At 29.5% G+C, this 22353-nt stretch overlaps 1 protein-coding gene across 1 annotated transcript; it reads right to left on the bottom strand.

Moving 5' to 3' along the window:
- Positions 1-8935: 8935 nt before the first annotated feature.
- Positions 8936-10444, bottom strand: LOC122850872 (putative uncharacterized protein DDB_G0286901). The gene is made up of 3 exons (XM_044149928.1): positions 9533-10444; positions 9184-9409; positions 8936-9069 (listed from the first exon to the last, which is right to left on the bottom strand). The coding sequence occupies exons 1-3, from the start codon at positions 10310-10312 to the stop codon at positions 8936-8938; spliced, it is 1140 nt and encodes a 379-aa protein (XP_044005863.1). The 5' UTR covers positions 10313-10444.
- Positions 10445-22353: the final 11909 nt, after the last annotated feature.

The following is a 22353-nucleotide window of genomic DNA, read 5'->3' on the forward strand; positions in this document are numbered from 1 at the left end:
TAAATTAGACACCTCTTAATTCGCTGTCGAAAGCCTGTCGAAAGGCAGTCGAAATGCTGTCGAAACGCGATCAAAACGGTGTCGAGACAGAGTCAATGGGTATATAGCGCTATAAAATTAAAAAAAAGTTATTTTTGCGATTGTTTAATCTTTAAATGCTTAATTTTACTGTTTTTTCTTGTTTTTTACATGTGATTGTTATTAACAATTAATTTAAAAATTATAAACAAAAAAAAAATTTGCAGTCCAATTCACAGGGCAAATTTTTTACAATTTAGGGCTTTTTTTTGCCGGTGATGGCGCTTGTCAAATTTTTTTTATATAGATTTCACATACAAAAGATCTACAAGCGCCGCCAGTAGAGGAAAAAAGCCCTAAATTGTAATGCCCTGTGAATTGGACTGCAGTGTTGGTAAGTATGATACTGGTGTATCATACATACATCTGTAGTTTCGTACACATTAGAAGCGCCTCTACATTTTACTTTTTGAACTATTTTGCTGACGTCATTTTTTGGATGCTCACAAACAATTGGAGAAAAATTTTTTCTACACATCTCTCCGTATGGTTTAATTTGCGAGAGATTCAAACTAATTATGGAGAAAATCAAATTATACGTGGAGAAATATTATCACCAGTAGTTGGCTAAGTATGATAGTTTCAGTATTATATACATATTTTTTATATGCGTGTTAATTAATTTGATACAGTTAAATTGCTTCTATCTTTCACTTTTTATGGAGCCTACATTTGTGTGAAAGATTTGAAATTTTATTTGGGAAGAACCGGGCGGGGTCAAGTATGAAATTTTGTCAAAAGTTAAGACTATTCATATTGGTCAATGATTTGTAAAGAAATATGTACTTTTGTACTTGACTTTTTTGATATCCTCTTTTTTTGTATGTTTAAAAATTTATTTTTGTTTCTTGTGTGATATCATATCTTTTTGTAAAGTCTTTTAATCGTTCACAAATAAAAAATAACAACCCATCATACGTCCAGATCGTGAATCGTTATTTAAAATTTATTTAGTGAGCTTTGTACCCTTTCGAGTACGTTCTAAAAATAAAATATAAGGATTTTTTTGCTTTTCTTTGCCAAGATTCATTGGCAACAAACTGACCATCAATTTTTATCCAACGATTTTTATTACGGATATAACTTATAAAATGTTGGTTTGATCTACTGCTATCAGTGAATATAGCGTAATTAACTTTATATGTAGATTTACAAATTTCTACTTTAGTTGTGGGTATCCCTTTTATCGAACAATAATTGTTTTGCAATCGACCATTTTGATTCATTGACAAAGAGTTGACCTTCGAAACAACAACATCATTTGTCTTAAGAATTTCTAATTTTCTAAAAATTTTCGTTGAAGTTAAACAATCTAGACATGTATCAGTTCCTTCGTGCCACAATGAGAACGATTGATTTATAAGTTTTTGTAATGTGAAAGTGTTATTTCCATTTGGTATTAAAAGATTTATAATGTACTGGCTTGACAATGAGACATTTACGTATGAACAGGATTCACATTTTTCTAAATACTTTTCTTCATGGCCTAAATGCTTGGTTAGAACATGATCTTTTGAACAGAGTGCTGTTAAAAATTTAGCAGGATCATCTTCGTTATTATGGTTGAACGCTTCACCAACAAATGTTTTAATTTCATCTGCTGAAGAAGTCATTTTTGAAATGTACTCATTGAAAAATTTAGCTACTACCGAATGGTGTGAGTTGCTAACTTTTTTTAATGACTCATTTATAACTTCTGAGTGTAATATACATTGCATCACAGAGTTCACATAGCTCGATGAACCATTATCATTAGATAATCCATGTACATTAGACAGCGTGTCGATAACTTTGGATTTTTTTTCACATTCTATCTCAACCAAAAATGATTTCAAACACCACTTGGTATCAAAATTTTTCGGAAAACTTCTATTCGAAATTGGAATTTCTTTCAAATCAGGTTTATAAATTTTCCGCAAACGATTATATTCTTCGATTGCTTGCTGACTTGCTATTGCTTTTGAAGGGTCAAAATTTATTAAATGCAAACCATTTAATGTTGTAACTCGTGAAAGTGCAAAGTCATACCTTTGGCAAAAGACTTTTCACCAACGTCAACAATAGCGCACTCTAAACTAACTCCCTGAGATTTATGTATTGTCATTGCGTAACTAACACAAATAGGAAATTGTGAACGTATTACGAACACTCCATCAGGCAACTGGAATTTCACATCAGTGTAGTCAGTATTTCGTCTAATCATGATTTTTGCACCGATTTTAATTGTTATATTTTTTGCTAAACCAGCTGATCGACTAGCATCATATTCATTGTTAGCTAAGTCTTTTTCTGAATTTTTTCGATCAATAGGCTTACAATCGATGGTATCATTTGCACAGAGATTATATATTTCTTGTGTTTTTATTTTGTCTAACATAGCAGAATTTATTGCATCACACATTTCATTAGGTGGTAACAAGCATACAGCAGATGAAGGCAATTTTTGTATATAATTACACAGTTCACCGAGTCTGTCACCAACAGATCATCATAGATCCAACCCTCTATCGAGACAAAAGTTTCCCATAGGCATCATCATTTCGCTGACGCATATTCAGAGTAAGTTCATCATATTCAACCAATTGTTTCCAAATATTAAAATGTCCCATAGATTCAAGACATTTTTTCATATCATCAGATGATAAATCCATGTGAACTGCGTCTTGAGTAACTAGCATAAGTTGCATTAGATCTCCAAAAAATAGGATATGTTTTTTACCGAACCATCCATTTAATTCATCAGAAGTATTAAAAATTTCATTCAATCTGCGATTTACATATGTAGCGTGTAAAATCAGATACACCCATATTGTAAATATAAAATGTATATATGTATGTATTGGTGCCTCCGTGACACCAGTATAATTATTATATTTATTGAGTGATGTATGTATGAGGGGAAATGTATGTCTGCGTGTCGTAGAGACGACGTAGAAAAACTAGAAAAATATAAACTGCACTTCTTGTCCGGCCACCATCGAGTGCGTCCGAAAAACATTGAGGATATTAATTAAAAATTGTATTTGTGATTTGGCTTTGCCATATCACAATTAGTAAAACATATACATATTGTGTCGTGTTAAATTGTCATATTACATATTCTATTTGTTAAATAAATTGTTTCATTATTATTAATATTAAATATAATTTGTATCTCTGTTTTAAATTATTGTTTTAAAATTAAATTAAATGTAAAATAGTAAGTGAGAAAAAAGGCTACTCACACATACATTAACGTAACATTAGAAACCATTGAAATTTCGTCAACAATCACTAGTGCAATGTCTCTTAACTGTTCACGTAATACCTCAAGAGCACCGTCAGATAAAGCCATGTACTTTGGTGTACCTCCATGCTGAACTGGCAGTGAAAAAATTCTATGCAGCGTCATACCGTTAATACCAAATGCAGCAAGGCCTGTAGGAGCGGCAATTGCAATTTGACGATTTAATATTTTTCGAATCCAAGTTTGAATAACGTAGATTAGAAAGCTTTTACCTGTTCCACCTTCTCCACTAATATAAATTTTTAAAGGTTCATCTATATCATCCGTAAAAACATCAGTCACTTTCTGGAAGACTCAGCATTTAACTCGCTGATCAATTCATCTAAATCAACTTCTTCTTCTGCATCTGCATTACCAATATCTTTAAAATCTTTCATCGCTTCACCAGCAGCTTTTTCCGTAATATCATCAATTATTGGATCTTCTAGTTGATCCTCAGGTTTATTTCCGATAATGACATTTTCTTTTTCTGCAATTAGTTTTTGCATATGATCTAATCCTTTTTGAAAATCATCTAGACGCTTGTAATAATTACATGCTTCTTGAAGTTCATCTTTTTTAGCATTAAATGAATCAGCGAATGTCTCAAAACCATCTTTCAATTCATCAGTGTTTCTCAAAGGATTAAATAAAAATAGTAATGAAAAGTAAAAGTCTTCAGGGTGGGTTTTTATATTGTATATCCAATGATGGATTAAATAGCCTCGAGATCGTTTTTTGACCCATAATATAGGTTTCTCTTGATCATTTATTTTAAGTGTATAATACTCGACTTTATCAGACACAGGCTCAGATCTAACAACGTCCCACTCTTTGCAAAACTCATATAGACAAAGGTTTTCCAAAACAACAGGACGTGAAGGATAATGGTCATCAATTAAAGACGGGGCAAAAATATCGGTTGAATCTTCATCCATTGTTTTAATTTCCTCAAACGGTTTCACTTTACACTCTCTGATTTGTCTCACATTCAACCATTTTATTGTTGTATTACTATCAGTTCCACTCAAAGAAGTTCCTAATAATGCATCTGCTGCTTCGAGAGCTCCAATTTCTCTATTATTTAAACTTTGAAAAGCAAAATTCCATAATCTGGTGAGCAATAATGCTGTGGAGTTAATATCATTGACCATCGCTTGAGTTTTTGATCGCTCATGTTTTGTTATATATTTTGTAACACACCCTGTTAGGGCTGAGGAAGTTTTACCTACATATTGAATATTCACATTCCCTTCCCAAACTGTAAGAATAACAGGATTATAATCATTAATATTCCCTTCATCTTTGGTTCTAGGGAGATCATATAGTTTATTCTTAGACCGTGAATGTCTGTGATTTGCGATTGCGATTGCTGGATCACGTAAGACAAATGTCTCGGTAACAGTTCTAGGAAATGCAGATCGACAGCGTTTAATCGTTTTTCCGTATTTATTTTTTGATGACCTCATACAATAACCATTATGATGATGATTTTGATGAGTCGTTACCCTACGATGCAATAATGGTGACAAATTTTTATTTGGCATTTTGCAAATCACATATTTTTGGATAAACTCAACTATTTCTTCAATTTCGTTTGCACCTATCATAGGCGCATTATCAACCCATAATAATATATGGAAATGTTGAATACCACGGCCTTGATATTCCCGTCGCCAAAAATAATGAAAAATTTTTCAAAGTGGATTGCTTTCTGAGTTATAAGGAAATCTAACATGGCATGAAATTTTTGATCCATGTAGCGAGAAACTGACACAGGATCTGCAGCAATTACTTGACCCGGTAACATCTTGTCTAAGAATGGAGCATTAATTTTACGATCATATTGAATTAAATCATCACATAAATATTCTGCTGGACTTAGAGTAAGGAACCATGTAGCAGGACCATATTCTCTTATCATACACCTAAGATTATTTCTTGGCTTTTTCCAAAATTGTTCTGTGTTTAGGAGACGCTCAAATATAGAGCTTAACTTATTTTCTAACTGACCCTCACTTAATTTGTTTAAATAATTTTTTACAGTATAACTGTCACGTGGATTTGTAACATTTAACGTGTGAAATATTCCTGACTTTAATTTTCGAATACTATCATTTTGTAATAAATAAAATATATATTGCTGGTGAGCAAAAATAAAACAACTGAGCCCCCCTCAAAATGCCTTACCCCGGATTATAATAATAAGTACTATTTTTTTATAGTTCTCAAAGATACAAGAATACGTTTTCGTTGTTTTTTGAAAATTTTGATTATTTTAATTGTTATTAATAAATGAATTTTTTGCCAGTGTTATAAAAAAAAAATAAGTTCTATTAATCTGCTGTAAGGAATTGAATAATTTTCAAACAGTATATAACAAAGAGACCGGTCTTTTCAAAGAAATTAAAATATAAAATTTAATTCAAAAATTAGCATAAATTATTAATAATTTTTATAAACAAATAAAAATTCTAATACTTTCTCCCTCTTTTTTTACATTTTTCCATTTTACCTTTTTCGTTCTCCATTTTGTTACGCAACTTTTCACGTTAAAAAAACTCATTAACATTAAGATTTAAAGAAGTTATCAATATTTTTCCAGTGCGTCACGCGACAATTGAGGGTCTGGGTGCAATAACACGTTGAGCGCTCGAAGACATGAAAACGCGACGTTGTTTCGGTGGAAAATTAAAATTGAAAAATTCGAAAAAAAAATACAGTGATCTATAAAATTAAAAAATATACATTTTTATTCAATTAAATTTTTTTTTATAATAATTAGTTAATGCAATAAAAAATAAGAACAAAATTTTTTTTTTTGAAAAAAATACTTTTTTTTAAACATATAACTCGTGATAACTCCTTTAAAAATTAATAAATTGACTTGAAAATCTGTCTGTAGCTTCATTATAGGCTAGCGATAGCAATAGTGATATTAAAAAACTTATTTATTTATATTGTTTAACGTTATTTATTTATTGTATTGTGCCGATGAAAAAATCAATTTGTCTAACTTTGAATGAATAAAGAGTCGAAGGAATTTTAAAATCGAGTAACTTGTCAGTGGCAATATTGTTGAGCACTTTATCTAGAAGTTTTATGCAAATTTTTGGTTATTTTCATTAATTATTTATTAAGTTATTAATTCAACAACAAATTGAGAGCCGCCGTTAGGGCTTCGCGCGCAGTAATTTTCTTACTAATTGTCGCGTGACGCACTAGAAAAATATTGATAACTTCCCCTAACAGAACTGCTTAACCGTATTCAAACTGTAAATAAACCGTTTATTTAGAGTTGCGAGTTGCGCAAAACAAACCTAAACCTAACCGACAACCGAAAACAATCTGCCAGTAAACCTAAAACCAACCTGATTATTTTTCATGGTTTAAATTCGGTTTATGAACCAAACACATCTATTCTTCAAGAAAACTAAAAATTAACCGTAAAATAACTAAAATAAAAACTGTAAATCAACTGAATTTATCTAGAACCTTTTTATTTTGTTTAATATATTTTTTCTTATAAGTAAATACATGGGGTGCATTCCTTTAATAAAAAATTTTTTATTCGTTTTGCAATTTCGCCCTGTAATACCGACTAAAAACTAGAAACAGAAACAACGACAAAAGTGATAAAATTCTCTATGCCATGTTCCAGACTTTACAGTTTACGATAATGTGTGGTACGACCTATGTGACAATAACAAACAATCACAACAAGTCAATTTTCTATTTATTTCAGTTTGATATAAACATTGAACAGTTATCCATCTAATAATTCGAAGCCAAAAAAAATAATGTCATGTATCAGTACTGCCGCTACAAGAAACAGCTTTTTCCTATAAAATTTTGGCCGGTATTACAGGGCGAAATTGCAAAACGAAAAAAAATTTTTTATTAAAGGAATGCACCCAAGGTAATAACACTTACTCTTTGGATGACATATTAATACAAGAAACAAAAATGTCTAGAAATATACCGATTGTACTTTGCAGCAAGCCTAGATCAAAAACATAAAAAAAATAATATTGTTTCATAAGTTTTTTGGAATCACAACCAGTGGATTCTTAAGTAAATATTACGACAATAAAGTAAACGAAGTAAAAAAATAAAGTGAAAACGTTAATAGGAATTTTAAATGTCTTGGAAATGATCATGACACATGTTATTAGTGTCAGACAAAGGATCTTTTGCATACGAAATGTCACCTTCGTCGCTACTGTAATCACAGTGTTCTGACAATTCTCTTTCATTGTTGCTATCAGGAGATTCTGACGATTCACTGTCATTATTTTCGTTCTCTGTCGTTCTCAGTTCTGGTTCAATAGAAGTAGTCGTACCATCTTTTTCTTCATCAGCAACGCGAACATTCAAACGTGCCATTTTAGCCTGGTAGGCCAACCAATTTGGTAAGTTTGTCAGATCCATTCCCTCGGTATCAGTGCTTAGAAATTTATGCTCCTGCATTTTTGTGACAGTGACTGCAACAGAAAAATTACCTCGAAAATTATCAATTGAAATGTATTGAAATTTTGAAAACAATATAACTACATAACTCGCTGAGTCACGTACCATGTAAAATTAGAATATCTTCCTGAGTTATGATGTGTCAAGTAACAGTATCATCATTACCAACCCGCTTTAACACGAACTGCATTAGTTCACAAGGCTTCCAAATTCCTCTGATAGCAATATTTGCTCTTTTTCTCATGTTAGTTGCTTGTGCAGCTTTCATGTAAGTTTCAACGGGGTGCGTGAACCTGGCCTGCATAAGTCCTAGAAAAATTATCTAGGATACTTAGTAGAAGCGTCTTGATTTGTACTAATTTGTACCGCCATTGATTTAATTTGTACTTCAAAATTAAAGGGTCCAGAAAGGGTTAAATATCGACTTTTTTTCTAGATGACTTAGAGGGGTAAAAAAAATTGCTACAGACGCAGAATAATTTGTACTAATTTGTACCACCAAGCCCGGAATTTGTACCTCAAGAATAACAACAAAAAAAAATTATTTACTCCAAAATGATAATTAACAATTGCATATCTACTTTAATTATTTTTACGATATCATTTTGTAAGATAACGTTTATTTTAAAATTTGCTATAAATTTCATTAACACATGAAATTTTACTATTAACTATAATTTTTGATGATTTATTTTATCATCTTCAAAGATGAAAAATTTTAATACAAAATTATTAATTGTTTTCATCAATAAAACAATCAAATATTTTGATTTATATATAGAAATTTTTTTTTATATTTGATAAGCTTTTGATATTTTTAAAAATTATGATGAAGAAAAGTAAAAGTTTATAAGACAGCCTACACAGTAAAAACTTAGTAATTCGTTTATAGTTTGTACTCAAATTGCTTATTAAATTCACAAAAAAAAAACTTTTTCATTTTAATAAAATGGTTCCAAACTAAAAATGTTTTGAATCAAAAATAAAAATTTTAATATATAAATTTTTGTTAAAATAAAAAAAGGATTATCTGTAAATTTAATTTATCAAACTATTTTTTACTATGTACTATAAGTCCTAAACGCAGTGACTGTAGTGTGCCGTGCTCTTGCGGCAGAACTACTAAGCAATTCTAATATGATTATTTGTTTTATGTTTCGCCTTAATTTTACATATTTGGCTGGCAATCGCTTTGTTGTATTTATCTCGGTTTTGTGCAACAAGTCTTCGGAAGCGTGCATTGTTCATGGCACATTCTGAAAAACAAATTAAAAAAATTAATTTTACAATAATTTTAATAATTAGTAAAAAATTTGCATATTAATATTATTGTTTGATTTAAATACAAAGAATATAATGAATTTATTTACCTATTATTGCTTCTATCGCTCGGATGTGAAGGCGACGGGGTGGAGTAACTGAGTTTTTTACACCTCCATTTCTTGCTGTTTGTCCCGTCAATGTGCAAGATTGAATTATCTCTGGTTTAAAAACTCCATCCATTAATCGTCTTGCTATTGTAGTTCCACTTGAAGATCGAATCGCGTCCGAGTAAACATGGTTGCGACAGAAAATGTTGTGTCCTATATTCTGCATCTAAAACAAGAATTTTCGCAAGTATTATTAATATTTTTAATATTATGCTTATAATAATTAGTATACTCAAATAATTATTATAATAATCCCGATATTTATTATTATTATTATTATTATATTTACCATTCCACCTTCATGATCGGGACCATATAATTGATCCTCATGCTCTACATCAGGAGGCAGCTCGTCTATCCAGTTTCGTTGCCTATGACCTTGGGCAGCTGGTTGCCTCTGTGCGAGAATATTATTGTTGTTATTGATTCTATTATACTGGTCACCTTGGTTCTGGACTACTTGACCGTTGTTATTGTTCTCATTATTGTTTATAACATTATTGATGACAATCATTTCTTCTTGCTCATTCTCTTGGCCTGCTTCATGTTCAGTTGCATCACCTTGCTCATTATCATCATTATCAATATTATTTATTAAAATAAGTTCGTTTGGCTCATTGTCTTGGATGTTGTGATTGTTGTGATGGTTATTGATTTCATTGGCAACAATAACATTAACTCTCTCTTGATGGTTTTCTCGGACATGGTGTACGGGAAGTTCTTCGGTTTCAGTTTGTTGATTGTTGGTGTTGTTGATGATATTTGGCTGTGGCTGGTCATTATTATTATGATTTTCCATAATTTGCTTATTTTCACCTTGATGATTATTGTCAATGATGTTGTTGACGATAAGTGCTTGATCTTGGTTGTCTTGTTTTTGGAGGGCTGGGCCTTTTTGGTTTTCAGCTAGATGATTATCGTCAAGACTGGTGATGTTTTTGTTGTTTTTGTCAAAGCTCTGACCTACAGCTTTATTAGTCTTGGAGTATCCAATGATTCGTTGAATTTTAACAAGTGGTTGTTGTTGTTTTTTATTTTGTTTGTTTGTAATATTTTCTAAAATTCCCATTTCAATAGAGTCATTTGAATAAGCAGATCGTTGACTTACACTTGAAGTAATGTTTATAATATTGGGGCGATAATTATTTTCTTGATTATTCAATTGGCTTATTATGGTCACGAAATTTCTCTTTCTTTTCGAATGATCCTAGATAAATAAATAAATAAACAAATAAGTAAGTAAATATTTAAATAAAATAGCAATACCAGGCAAACAAAAATGTAGGTAGCACAGAAATTTAATTGTGAAGGGAAATTTAGAGGAAAAAAATTGAGAAAAAAAATATTTATAATTTCTAAACGGAAGTATCGGAATTCAGGCCCGTGGCACCCCGAGGTGCCCTCCATGGCGGCTTATTGGCAGTTATGGATTTTTCTACTATTCGTAATTTTATTTTATTTTATGCAGTTTTGGCTTCAAAATAAGGGACTTAGTTTTTTTTCGTGAACTTTCTGGAATTAGGAAAAAAACTAAGTTTAACTATGGAATTTCCCTTCACATTTTACTTGAAGACTTGAGACTTTTTTTCCGTGAAGAGCAAAATTTTTTACTTATCCGCGAGATTTTTTACTTAGCTGTAATTGTAGCCAAACAATCAATATCTACATTATTTTATTTAGCTAGACTTTTTATTCAGCTAGGTTTTTTACTTAGCTAAACTTTTTTACTGAGCTAATTTTTTACTTAGCTGTAATTGTAGCGAAACAATCAATATCTACATTATTTTAATTAGCTAGATTTTTTACTTGGCTAGATTTTTTACGTAGCTAAATTTTTTCACTCAGCTAAATTTTTTACTTAGCTGTAATTGTAGCCAAACAATCAATATCTACATTATTTCACATAGCTAAATTTTTTTACTTACCTGTAATTGTAGCCAAACAATCAATATCTACATGATTTTACTTAGCTAAATTTTTTACTTAGCTGTAATTAAAGCCAAACAATCAATATCTACATTATTTCACTTAGCTAGATTTTTTACTTAGCTAAATTTTTTTACTTAGCAAAATTTTTTTACTTAGCTGTAATTGTAGCCAAACAATCAATATCTACATCTTTTCCTTAGCTAGATTTTTTGCTTAGCTCAATTTTTTATTTAGCTGTAGTTGTAGCTAAACAATCAATATCTACATTATTTTACTTAGCTACATTTTTTCTAAGTCCAGAAAATTTCACGAAAAAAAACCCCTTATTTTGGAGCCAAAACTAGATAAAATAAAATAAAAATACGAATAGTAGAAAAGGCAATAATACACAATAAGCCGCATGGGTTTTTTTTCGTGAAATTTCTCATTCGTATTAACATATTGCTCTTATCACCTAATTCATTTTATTACATAATATTTAAAATTTATATATTTTTTTTAAGAAAAAAAAATCAAGTTCTTCTAATTTTAATAGATCTAAATTAAATTTTACTTTAAACATTTATTCAGATATTTATAATATAAAATTGATTCAAATAACAAAAATTAGAAGTCAAAAGTTTATAAGGTAAATAATCTCTATGAATATCAATTGAACAAATGGCTGAGTAGTCAGCCTATCCGACTTTCACACCAGAGACCTATGATCGTTCCTTCGTAGGTTTTTATTTTTTGCTTTTTTTACGGCTCAAAATAAAAAAAAAATAAAAAAATGGAAGACTTTGGAAGTCTACGGTCTTGAAATGGAAGACTTCCTCTGAAAGACCTCAGGCTTACGAAGTCTTTAAATGGAAGACTTCGTAAGCATGAGGTCTTAAATTGGAAGTCTTCCGAAGTCTTCCTAGTTGGACAAATAAAGACTGTTTTAAGACTTCGACATTTTTAAGACTGAGATTTTTTAGCTCGGGATATGCATTTATTTATTCATTTCATTTGTTAAAATAATCAATTTGTTGAAAAATATTTGGAAATTTTAAATCAATTAATAAAATTATAGTTTATTTTCATCTAGATGTTTGTATGTGTGATATATAAAATAAGTGGAGAGTTGGGCGTAACGCATCATTGCCACTTGGCCTTACGTTCATGTCAAATATTAATAAATTTTGCAAACTTTAATTAACAATATCTCCTAATCGGGAAAGTTCAAGCGTTTAATTTTTTTTTTCAAATATTCTAAATTATATCAATTTTGGCATATTAATTTTTTATCAAATTTGTAAGAACCGTTTTTTTGTTTAAATTAAAAATATAAAAAAATAAAAAAAAAATCCTATACCTGCAATGTTAAACCACGTAAAAAGTTCACTTGTTTAGACTCAATTATCTCTAAAACTAGGTTGTTCATGATTACAAAATTAAAATCATTAGATGCGGGAAGTTTTAAGATTTATATACCCAAAAATTACGAACTTTGTAAGAAAACTAATTGATTGAGATACTCCCTTAAAGATAATTTTTTTCTTTTTTGAAATTTTTATTTGATGTCAATTGGTAAGTAAAATCCAAATGGACGAACTAGCTTTTTTACAATTTTTTCATCCTTTTGATTTGTCATTTTGTTATTTAAATTTATTAAGATTGAAATTATTGAGACAACTGTGTAGTCATTAAACTTTTTAAAATACATCGGAGTATTAATTTTTATGCAGCTTGCTTCTAAAAATTCAGTTTAAAAAACCTAAGAAAAAAAAAGAATCATTGAATGTTTTTTGAATCATTTTTTGAATTTTTTTTGTTTTTTTTTATGGGTCCCCCTCCAAACCCTACAACTTTTACTTGAATCATTTTTCAATTTGAGCTATAATTTTCAAGAATAATCCATTATCCAATTAAAATGGGACAGTCTGTATATGCATACACGAATTTATGTAAATTTTTAGGAACATGAAAATTAAAATTATATAATATAAGATAATATTCAAATAAATTATTTGAATGATTTTTCCATAGTTTTTACGAAGAAAAAAAATTTGATAAAATTTAAAATCACAGATTTTGTTTTTAATTTTTAACTAAGTTTAATTTTAAATTAATCTGTGATTAGCAATTGATATTTATCAAACGTTAATGTATAACGTTTAATGTAACACACATAGTCTACAAGAAGAGCATGAGTGTAAATTTAATAAATATATATATATATTAGGGTGGTCCAAAAAAAAGAAAACTTTTTTTTTCGCGTTCTTCCACTAAAATTCCTATGAAAATGTTTCCCATGAAAAAATGTAATTCTGTGAATTTTTTCAAAATTTTAGAATGATTTCTAGAGGTCGCAGTTGACGTTTTTCGAAAAAAAATTTGAAAATAAATTTGTTTTTTTCTTTCACTCATTTAAATTTACAAAAAAAAAAGGTATTTACGGAGGAATGTTGAAGATCATGTATTGAAGTGAAATCAATTTCTGGCTTTCTTGAAAAATATGTCTTCAATTGAAGATTGATTTGGAGAAACGTTGTAGGGCTCAGGAAGAGCTCCGTATAGTTAGCGGATGATTGTAACAATTAATGATTTTTATAACTTAGATAATTAGCAAATAATTAAGTGAAATTAATTAAAGCAATTTTAGAATTTATTAACTTTTCATTAATTAGTTATTAATGAAATAATGATATGACGTCAAGTTAGCGGAAACTCAACCAAAATACAAAATGTTTATTGAAATCAATTGCAAATAATTAGCTCATTACTTTTATCTAGTTTTTATAATTTATTAACATATTTATTCATTTATAAATTAATTATAAAAGTTGTTATCCTAGCGTGAGTTTTTTTATTGCGCACGATTGTTTGGCGCATGCGCTAGATTGAATTAGAGCTGCGATTAGAATGTTTCTGATTGATAGCTTACAAATGATATTAGTACTGAATAATTATCATCCAAATAATTAGCAAATTATTAGGTGAAATTAGTTAAAGTAATTTTAGAATTTATTAACTTATCATTAATGACTTATTAATTTAATAGATTTATGGCGTCAAGTTAGCGGAAACTCAATTAAAATACAAAATTTTTATTGCAATCGATTGCAAATAATTGTTTCATCAAGTTTAAAAAATTTTAACCATCAAAAAAGAAATTCACCATTTTCAAGTAAACAAGAAAATTCAGAACCTTTTCATGATCATCATCAAAAATGAAAAAATATACAGATTCAAATTCACTTTAGAAGCGTGCTTGTATAATGAACGATTCTGACTATAATACTAGTCTAAATAATTCTGATGTATCAAATGTTAAAAACACATTTGCAGCCAATGATAATTTAGTTAACTCCAACATCAACCAGATCAGCTATAATGTTGGCAATTTCAGCAACAATATTACTTTAAACGGTTTTGAAGAAGATATTGTTTATGATGAAGAACTTCCTTATGAAAATATCATTAAGAAAAATAATATAAATTCAGTTGATTGTAATTTGACACTGCATAATAATGATGTTAAGTTTCCAGATAAAGTACACCTATCCTTGATTATTCATCTAAAAAAAATAATACCAGAACCAAAGAATGACAAACTTCTTAATCATGACCATTCATATAGTAAAATACAATCAGAACTGGATAATGAAAAGCTTCCTCAACGTAAAGGACATTATTTTAAAAAACGAAAATGAAAAGTTAATAAATTCTAAAATTGCTTTAATTAATTTCACCTAATTATTTGCTAATTATCTAAGTTATAAAAATCATTAATTGTTACAATTGAAATATCGTAGCCGGATCATTTATTAGACAATCAGTATTGCCCTTTAAAATAATCCAACTTGATATGTAATTAAATTAACCCTGTTTTTCCTGCGCAGCAATGGCGCATAAGAATGGTAGGGAGACGGAATTGCGTAATGTAGGGAGAAGTAAAAAGGAACCTGAAAAATACGCGAAAATATAACACAATAATACTGTAGAAATAATTTCAAATAACACTTGTAAATTCGGTAAAAATCGGAGCACAATTTATTTGTAAATTACCCTGTTGCTATTACATGAAAATGCGATACAAAAACAATTATTAAATATGTAACCCAATTAAATTTTACTCGCGCGTCGCGTCGAAAAGAGAGAACCTAAAGCCATGCGGTCGTGACGGAGTCAGAGACAGAGAAATATTAAAATTGCGAATAACCCGAATAATAATTAAATTATGACGGCCGAAATACAAGCGACGGGATTGAGAAGCAATCCAGTCGATTAATTAAGCAAGTCACTGATTCTACATTGACGCTACGATGACGCTTGGCTTTTACAATATTAATATTTTTACACTTGTCATAAATTCACAGAACAAACACTGAACAAAATTTATTTAAAGGAAGGTACTTACATTGATTGTCGGTGATTTAATCTAGCAATCTAGTGACGGCGTGTACCTTGGCTTGACCTCGGAGACGCTCGCAAAATTGACAGGTTGGCTTGGTTACAATATCGCCAGTAATGATGTACAAAAATATATATATATATATTTTATTTAAATGTGGTACAATGTAATTATACAAGTTGGTTGTATGTGATCGACGATTAACTTATGTCAAATTGTAGACATAAACGTAGCACTGACTTTACAATAAAATCACAATAAATGTTACTTTTATTTGAATTTAAAATAAAATTATTATACGAGACTTTTTCACTGTACTTTATAAATTGTATTCAATATTGAATGGTCGACCACGAGGTCGTAAATTTGTATAATTAAATATTTAATTATTTTAAATAAATAACTGATTATTTATTATCGCAAAAAAATGTAATTTATTCTATTCAATATTTATTTGATTAGATAATGCAACACAATGCGTGCTTTAAATTTAATTTACTTAAGCAAGAAAATTTTAGACCATGCGGTCGTAATTTATTTCAAGTTAAATTTGTAAGTGATTTAATGAATTTAAATTACTGATTTAAGTAACCAAATGTTACTTAAATATTATTGAAACAATAAATTGATAAAATAATCAATAAGATATTGAATAAGTATAACTTACAGTTGTGCTGATTTGTAGAAAATATTCTAAGTTTTTCAGAGCAATTAAAATGCGACGAGGCAAAGTGCCTATGCTAATTAGAGCTGGAAGAGCTGGTGTAGGTCAAGGAACTAACTCTGACCGAGTGACCGAGATCTAGCGATCAATCTCGCTCGATGTCCTCAGAACATAAGGGTAGGTGGGGATCCTTCGGGGATGTTCGGTTTTCCTCCTTGGTCCAGTTCCACTTTCCTTATGTCGCTTATTGCTTATTGGTTGAGGAAAATCTTATGATTTTCCAACCTTAATTAAAATTATTTCTAATTGATTAATTATGACATGAGTGGTACCGAGAGAATCCCTATATTTTTAGGATTCTGTCGATATCACTCATTTTATTAATTTATATTTAATTTTCCAAATTAAAAATTGGCGGTAGATGAGCTTGGCAATAGTGCCGGCTCAAGTAATTTGTTGGGGGTGCAAAACCTCTAGCTCCCTTAAATATGATAACTTGACGATCTGCAAGATGGAGCTAGGGGTATTAAAAGGTACCCTGAATATATAATGTAAAATAATATAAAGAAAAATGAAAAAGTTTGTGCGGCTTACCGCCGGACATTACACAATCATCCGCTAACTATACGGATGACCGACAGACACAAAAACAAAAAAAAAAATTTTTTTAAAGTTCAAAATGGCGGAGTTCGAAGTATGAACTTTTTTTTTTTAGGTTAGGTATATTTTTTTTTTGTATTAAAAATTGTTTACATCGGGACTAACTTTTTTTCTGAATAAAGTTTTTTCGGAAAAATCTTTTTTTTTCTTGAAACTTTGTTCATATTTCTAACTCTGCCATTTTTGAATTTTTTTTTTTTTTTTTTTGTATGATTTTGTCTAACCCCACTTTTTTTCAAATAAAAAGATACAAGAAAAATGATACAAGTAAAAAGTGTAGGGTTTGGAGGGGGACCTAGAAAAAAAAAAAAAAAAAATTCAAAATGGCGGATTTTCAGGTATAAACATAGTTTTTTAAAATGGATACTGTATTTTTTTTTGTACCAAAATGCTTCTTACATCAAAACTAACACTTTTTATTTGAAAAATTTTTCGATAAAATTACTGTTTTTTCGGCCCGATTTTATCTGTTGATGGATTTTCCCTAAAAAAAAAATGGCTTTGATTTGAAAATGATATTTGGCAAAGTTGTAGCGTTTAGGAAGACAAACACGAAAAAGAAAAAAAATTGGATAAAAAATTCAAAATAGCGGAGTGAGAAGCATGAATTAAAAAAATGGACTTAGCCAAAAAAATTTATTTAGAAAAAGTGTTAGTCTTGATGCGAACAAGTTTTTAGTTTAAAAAAATTACACCTAACCTCAAAAAAAAGATGTTCACACTTTAAACTCCGCCATTTTGATCTTTTCAAATTTTTTTTTTTTTTTGTATGTGTCTTTCTGAACAATCCATCAACAGACAAAATTGGGCCGGAAAAAAAAAGTGATTTTATCGAAAAACTTTTCAAGTAAAAAGTGTTAGTTTTGATGTAAGAAACATTTTGACACAAAAAAAAAAAAATAGGATAGTATCCATTTGAAAAAACTTTGTTCATACCTGAAACTCCGGAATTTTGAATTTTTTGAATTTTTTTTTCTAGGTCCTTCTCCGGTTCCCTGATGATCATCCGACGGACTTATTTCCTACGAACAGTCCTCCCACCGACAGTCCTCCCACCGACATACACCCCACGGATCCACACCCGACCAGACTCTCTTCCCACGGGCATTCACCCCACGTGACACACACCCCACAGACAAACGATTTAAAATTAGAAAAAATAAACCAGTAAATAAATAATCTATAATATAATTTATTGAACAAAATATAAAACTTTAATAAACAGTACTGAAATTTTTATACAACAACTTTCAATACAAAACAATATAATTTTAATTTTAATATTCAAAGCAACAGCTCTTAATAAACAGTATTGAAATTTTTATACAACTTCAAATACAAAACAATATCATTTTGAATAATAATAATTTTAATGACATTTCGTCAATCTATAAAAAATAATTATCAAAAAATTAAAAATATATAACTATATAAATCTATAATTAAGTAATCAAATATTCATCAAATATATATATTTATAATAGTAATATACTCACATTCAAAATTATGTACACACTTGTGTACACACATGTATACACTTATTACACAAATGATAATTATTATTAATTGTTGTTGATTATTGTTAATAAATTTATATATTTTATTGTTACATTAATTACACGAAATCACAATAAAAGATGTCTGACTATGACAATATAAATATAAAGTGTCTGTGGGGAGAAAGTCGTCGTCGGCTAAGAGTTCGTAAATACTAAGTCAGGTAGGGTGACAGTCCGTCGGTACAATGTCAATGGGGAAACAGTCGTGGGAAGAAAGTCCGTAGGAATTACGTCTCGGTACACCCCCCCCCCTCCTCCAAACCCTACAACTTTTACTGAAATCATTTTTCAATTTGAGCTATATTTTTCAAGAAAAATCCATTATCCAATTAAAATGGGACAGTCTGTAAAACCTGTAAATTGCCAAATAGTTGGTTGATGACCAACCCTGGATGTCAAGGTGCCATGATAAGCTTTGAGAGGGTTTGTCGTTTTCAAATCCAGACCAAAAAGACTTGGATTTTGTGCACCAACTTATGTGAGCAACTGACTTTTAATATACACCAAATAATTACAAAAAAATGCATGAATATCAGGTGTACCTTGACTACAAAGTCAATCAAAAGCGTCATCTATCAATTCAGCTGGGAGAAGAGGTAAAGCTTGCAGCTGGCGCACGAAATTTTTCCCTTGGTCCCATTTGTTGAGTTTTTCCATGGCTTTTTTTCCTTTTTTTTAAAAAATTTCTACTGGATGCCTGATGGAAAAAAATTTTTTTTTGGTTGTTTATTTATGAAACATATCTTTGTAATTCGAAGATTCAATTTGATGTTCGTATTTTTTTATTTTATATATGATTTAATTTATAATCTATAGATATATAATATATTTAAAGTGGTTAAAAATATAATAATTATTTACCAAAATGTAGTGTAAGTAGCAGCGAATTATCTTAACATCAGGAAAATTATAGAAATTGCTTTTATTTGGGCCTGGTCAAAGTCTGTATAAAATTCTTTAGGCTTAATATGAGGAGCCCACACCACTACTAACTAATCATTATAAAAGAAAATTTATTTGAATGAAAATGTATATTTTTTAATTTTATAGATGACTGTATTTTTTTTTTCCAATTTTAATTTTCCACCGAAACAACGTCGCGTTTTCTTGTCTTCGAGCGCTCAACGTGTTATTGCATCCAGACCCTCAATTGTTAACAAAAATTTATTAAACTAATTGTAAAATTTGAAAAAAATTCAAATTAAAAAAAAATCATGGAGTTTTTTCTATCAAAATTATCTTTATTAATTTTAAGAATAGGTGATCAAATCAAGTTGTTGAATTCAATCCTAATAATAATTGAGTAATCTAATTATCAATATAATGTATCAATTATATTGATATTTAGATTACTCAATTATTATTAGGATTGAATTCAACAACTTGATTTGATTATCTATTCTCAAAATTAATTAATGTTTGTCATTATAAACATTTATCATTTTTTACAGTGGAAATAAAAGAATAAAATCACTTTTATATTTAATAAAAAGAAATATTTTGGACGTCATAATTTGCTAAAAATGTAACATTCAATTACTTTAATTACTTACTTGGCAGCTGTTTTATCATATTCAGTTCTTAGTTTATCAAAAGATAATGTTACATTGACCTTGAGTTCCGTTTTAAAATTTTCAATTTTTTCAGGGTCAGATGTAGATATTGGATGTCCATGTGCTTTCGTTTCATGCAGTGGTTGACCATTTCCTTCTTGGCATTGTGCCTTACACCTTTTTTTTCCCACTCATAACAGTGATAATAACTTTAAAAAAAAATAAATAAATAAATGAAATCAGATAAATAAACATGAAAATATGCTAAATTTACTAATAAATAATTGAATCAATCGGTAACAATATTTGAATGATAATTAATGTATATGAAATAAATTCTTACTCAATTCCGTTTTTGCTGGATTTATATTTCAATTTGTAGCCATTGAGAAAGTGTATGTTTTTTTTTTTCAGCACTTATATTAACAAAATTATTTTTCAGATGGAATTAATTCATTATAATGTCAAAAATAAATAATTTAATCGATTGCTCTGTTTTTTTTTCTCAAACTTATAAACAGAATCAAAGAGAGATGGAGAAATCAAAATCAGTGATGAGAGACCCTCTGGTGTCCTCAAACTCAAATTACGATCAATCATAAATCTCCCACTTGAGTCTTATCAATCCCTTCTTTTTTCGGTGATTATCATAAAATATTGATTACTACTCGATTATTGACAAAACTAATTTTTATTATTATTAAAAATAACAAGAAACAATTATTGAAGTTTGATTAGGGCTTTAAGTGTTTATTATAAGTGTTGATTTACTCACGCCCTTTTGTTTCATTGGACAGTAAGAAGAAGTGAGAGAGCAGTATGTAATAAGCGTACTGCCAGCAGTCCAATTCACAGGGCAAATTTTTTTACAATTTAGGGCTTTTTTTTGCCGGTGATGGCGCTTGTAAAATTTTTTTTATATAGATTTTACATACAAAAGCTCCACAAGCGCCGTCAGTGGAGGAAAAAAGCCCTAAATTGTAATGCCCTGTGAATTGGACTGCAGCACCCGTATTCACAGGGCATTACAATTTAGGGCTTTTTTCATCCACCGGTGGCGCTTGTAGAGCTTTTATATGTAAAATCTATATAAAAAAAATTTTATAAGCGCCATCAGTGGCAAAAAAAAGCCCTAAATTTTATAAAATTTGCCCTGTGAATACGGGTGCCGATAAAAGAGGGAAAGAGTAGAGAGGGTGTCGCGATCACTTTTTTCTCATCAGGGTCGTTATAACAACAACTGCGACTAAATATAATATTGAAAAAAAATTACATTGAATATGGTGTACCATCACGAAAATTATTATTATCATGAAGGGAAGACGGATGATAACGATGATTCAGCTTGCAGGTCAGTTTTTAATTAATTTACTTTATTAGGATTACAAAAAAATATAAAAAAGTGGTGTTAAACTTGACTGCTTTTTCTTTAATCTTAAGAACGCCGCTGAAGTCGACTGTTTTTTTTTTTTTCTTCATATTATAAAAAAACACTTTTTAACAATATTCAATAACAATAAAATAACAATAACATAACAATAACATAACATATTTTATGTTACAACGGCAGTGGGAATAATGTGTGAATTTCCAAAGCGTAAGAGGGGTAGTGCGCTTTTTGGAAAGTCACACATTATTACCACTGTCCCTAGTAACATAAAATATAGTTCGTTACATGTGCCCAATCAGAGAGCCCGCTCGCCAAGGCTCGTGCTTGCCCCTCCAAATTCGTTGAGAGCACACTCTCTGAGTGGGCACTTGTAACGAAATATACTATAAATCAATATTTTTTTTTTAATATTGTACATTTTCAGGCGTTTGATTTGTGCTCAAAAATTGGTTCACCGATGCTTCGGTACTGCGGTGATAAATATTGGTACTGGAGAAATTAATTTAACTCATGCTTTTAATCATAAGGGTGATGACAACAAAAAAATGACATTAGAGTTTTTTGAAGCTGACAGAGAACTTGCCAGAACAACTTTCTGGTCACCAAGTCAAATTTATGATGAGCTGGTAGCCGAAGAAAAGTAAGATGCATATACTGACAAAATTATAATTAAAAAAAAATTATAACAGGTCAAGTTTTATTTACCAAAAAAAACAATTATTTCATTTTTTTTTTTTTTTTGTATATTGAATTTGATAAATTAAAAAATTATTTTTGAGCAATATTATGATAAAAATAGACGAATAAATCAGATTTAATACAGAAAAACATTAAACAAAATATTATTAATAAGTTTTTTTTTTTCATTTCAAAATTAATTTATTGATATAAATTTTTTTTTTTTTTTATTTTCGTGGAGCTATTTCGGAAGACATTCGTCGTATACTTTGTCACAATAATAATTTGCATGACAG

The sequence above is a fragment of the Aphidius gifuensis genome, linkage group LG3 (genome assembly GCF_014905175.1).
Source record: "Aphidius gifuensis isolate YNYX2018 linkage group LG3, ASM1490517v1, whole genome shotgun sequence".
Classification (NCBI taxonomy): domain Eukaryota; kingdom Metazoa; phylum Arthropoda; class Insecta; order Hymenoptera; family Braconidae; genus Aphidius; species Aphidius gifuensis.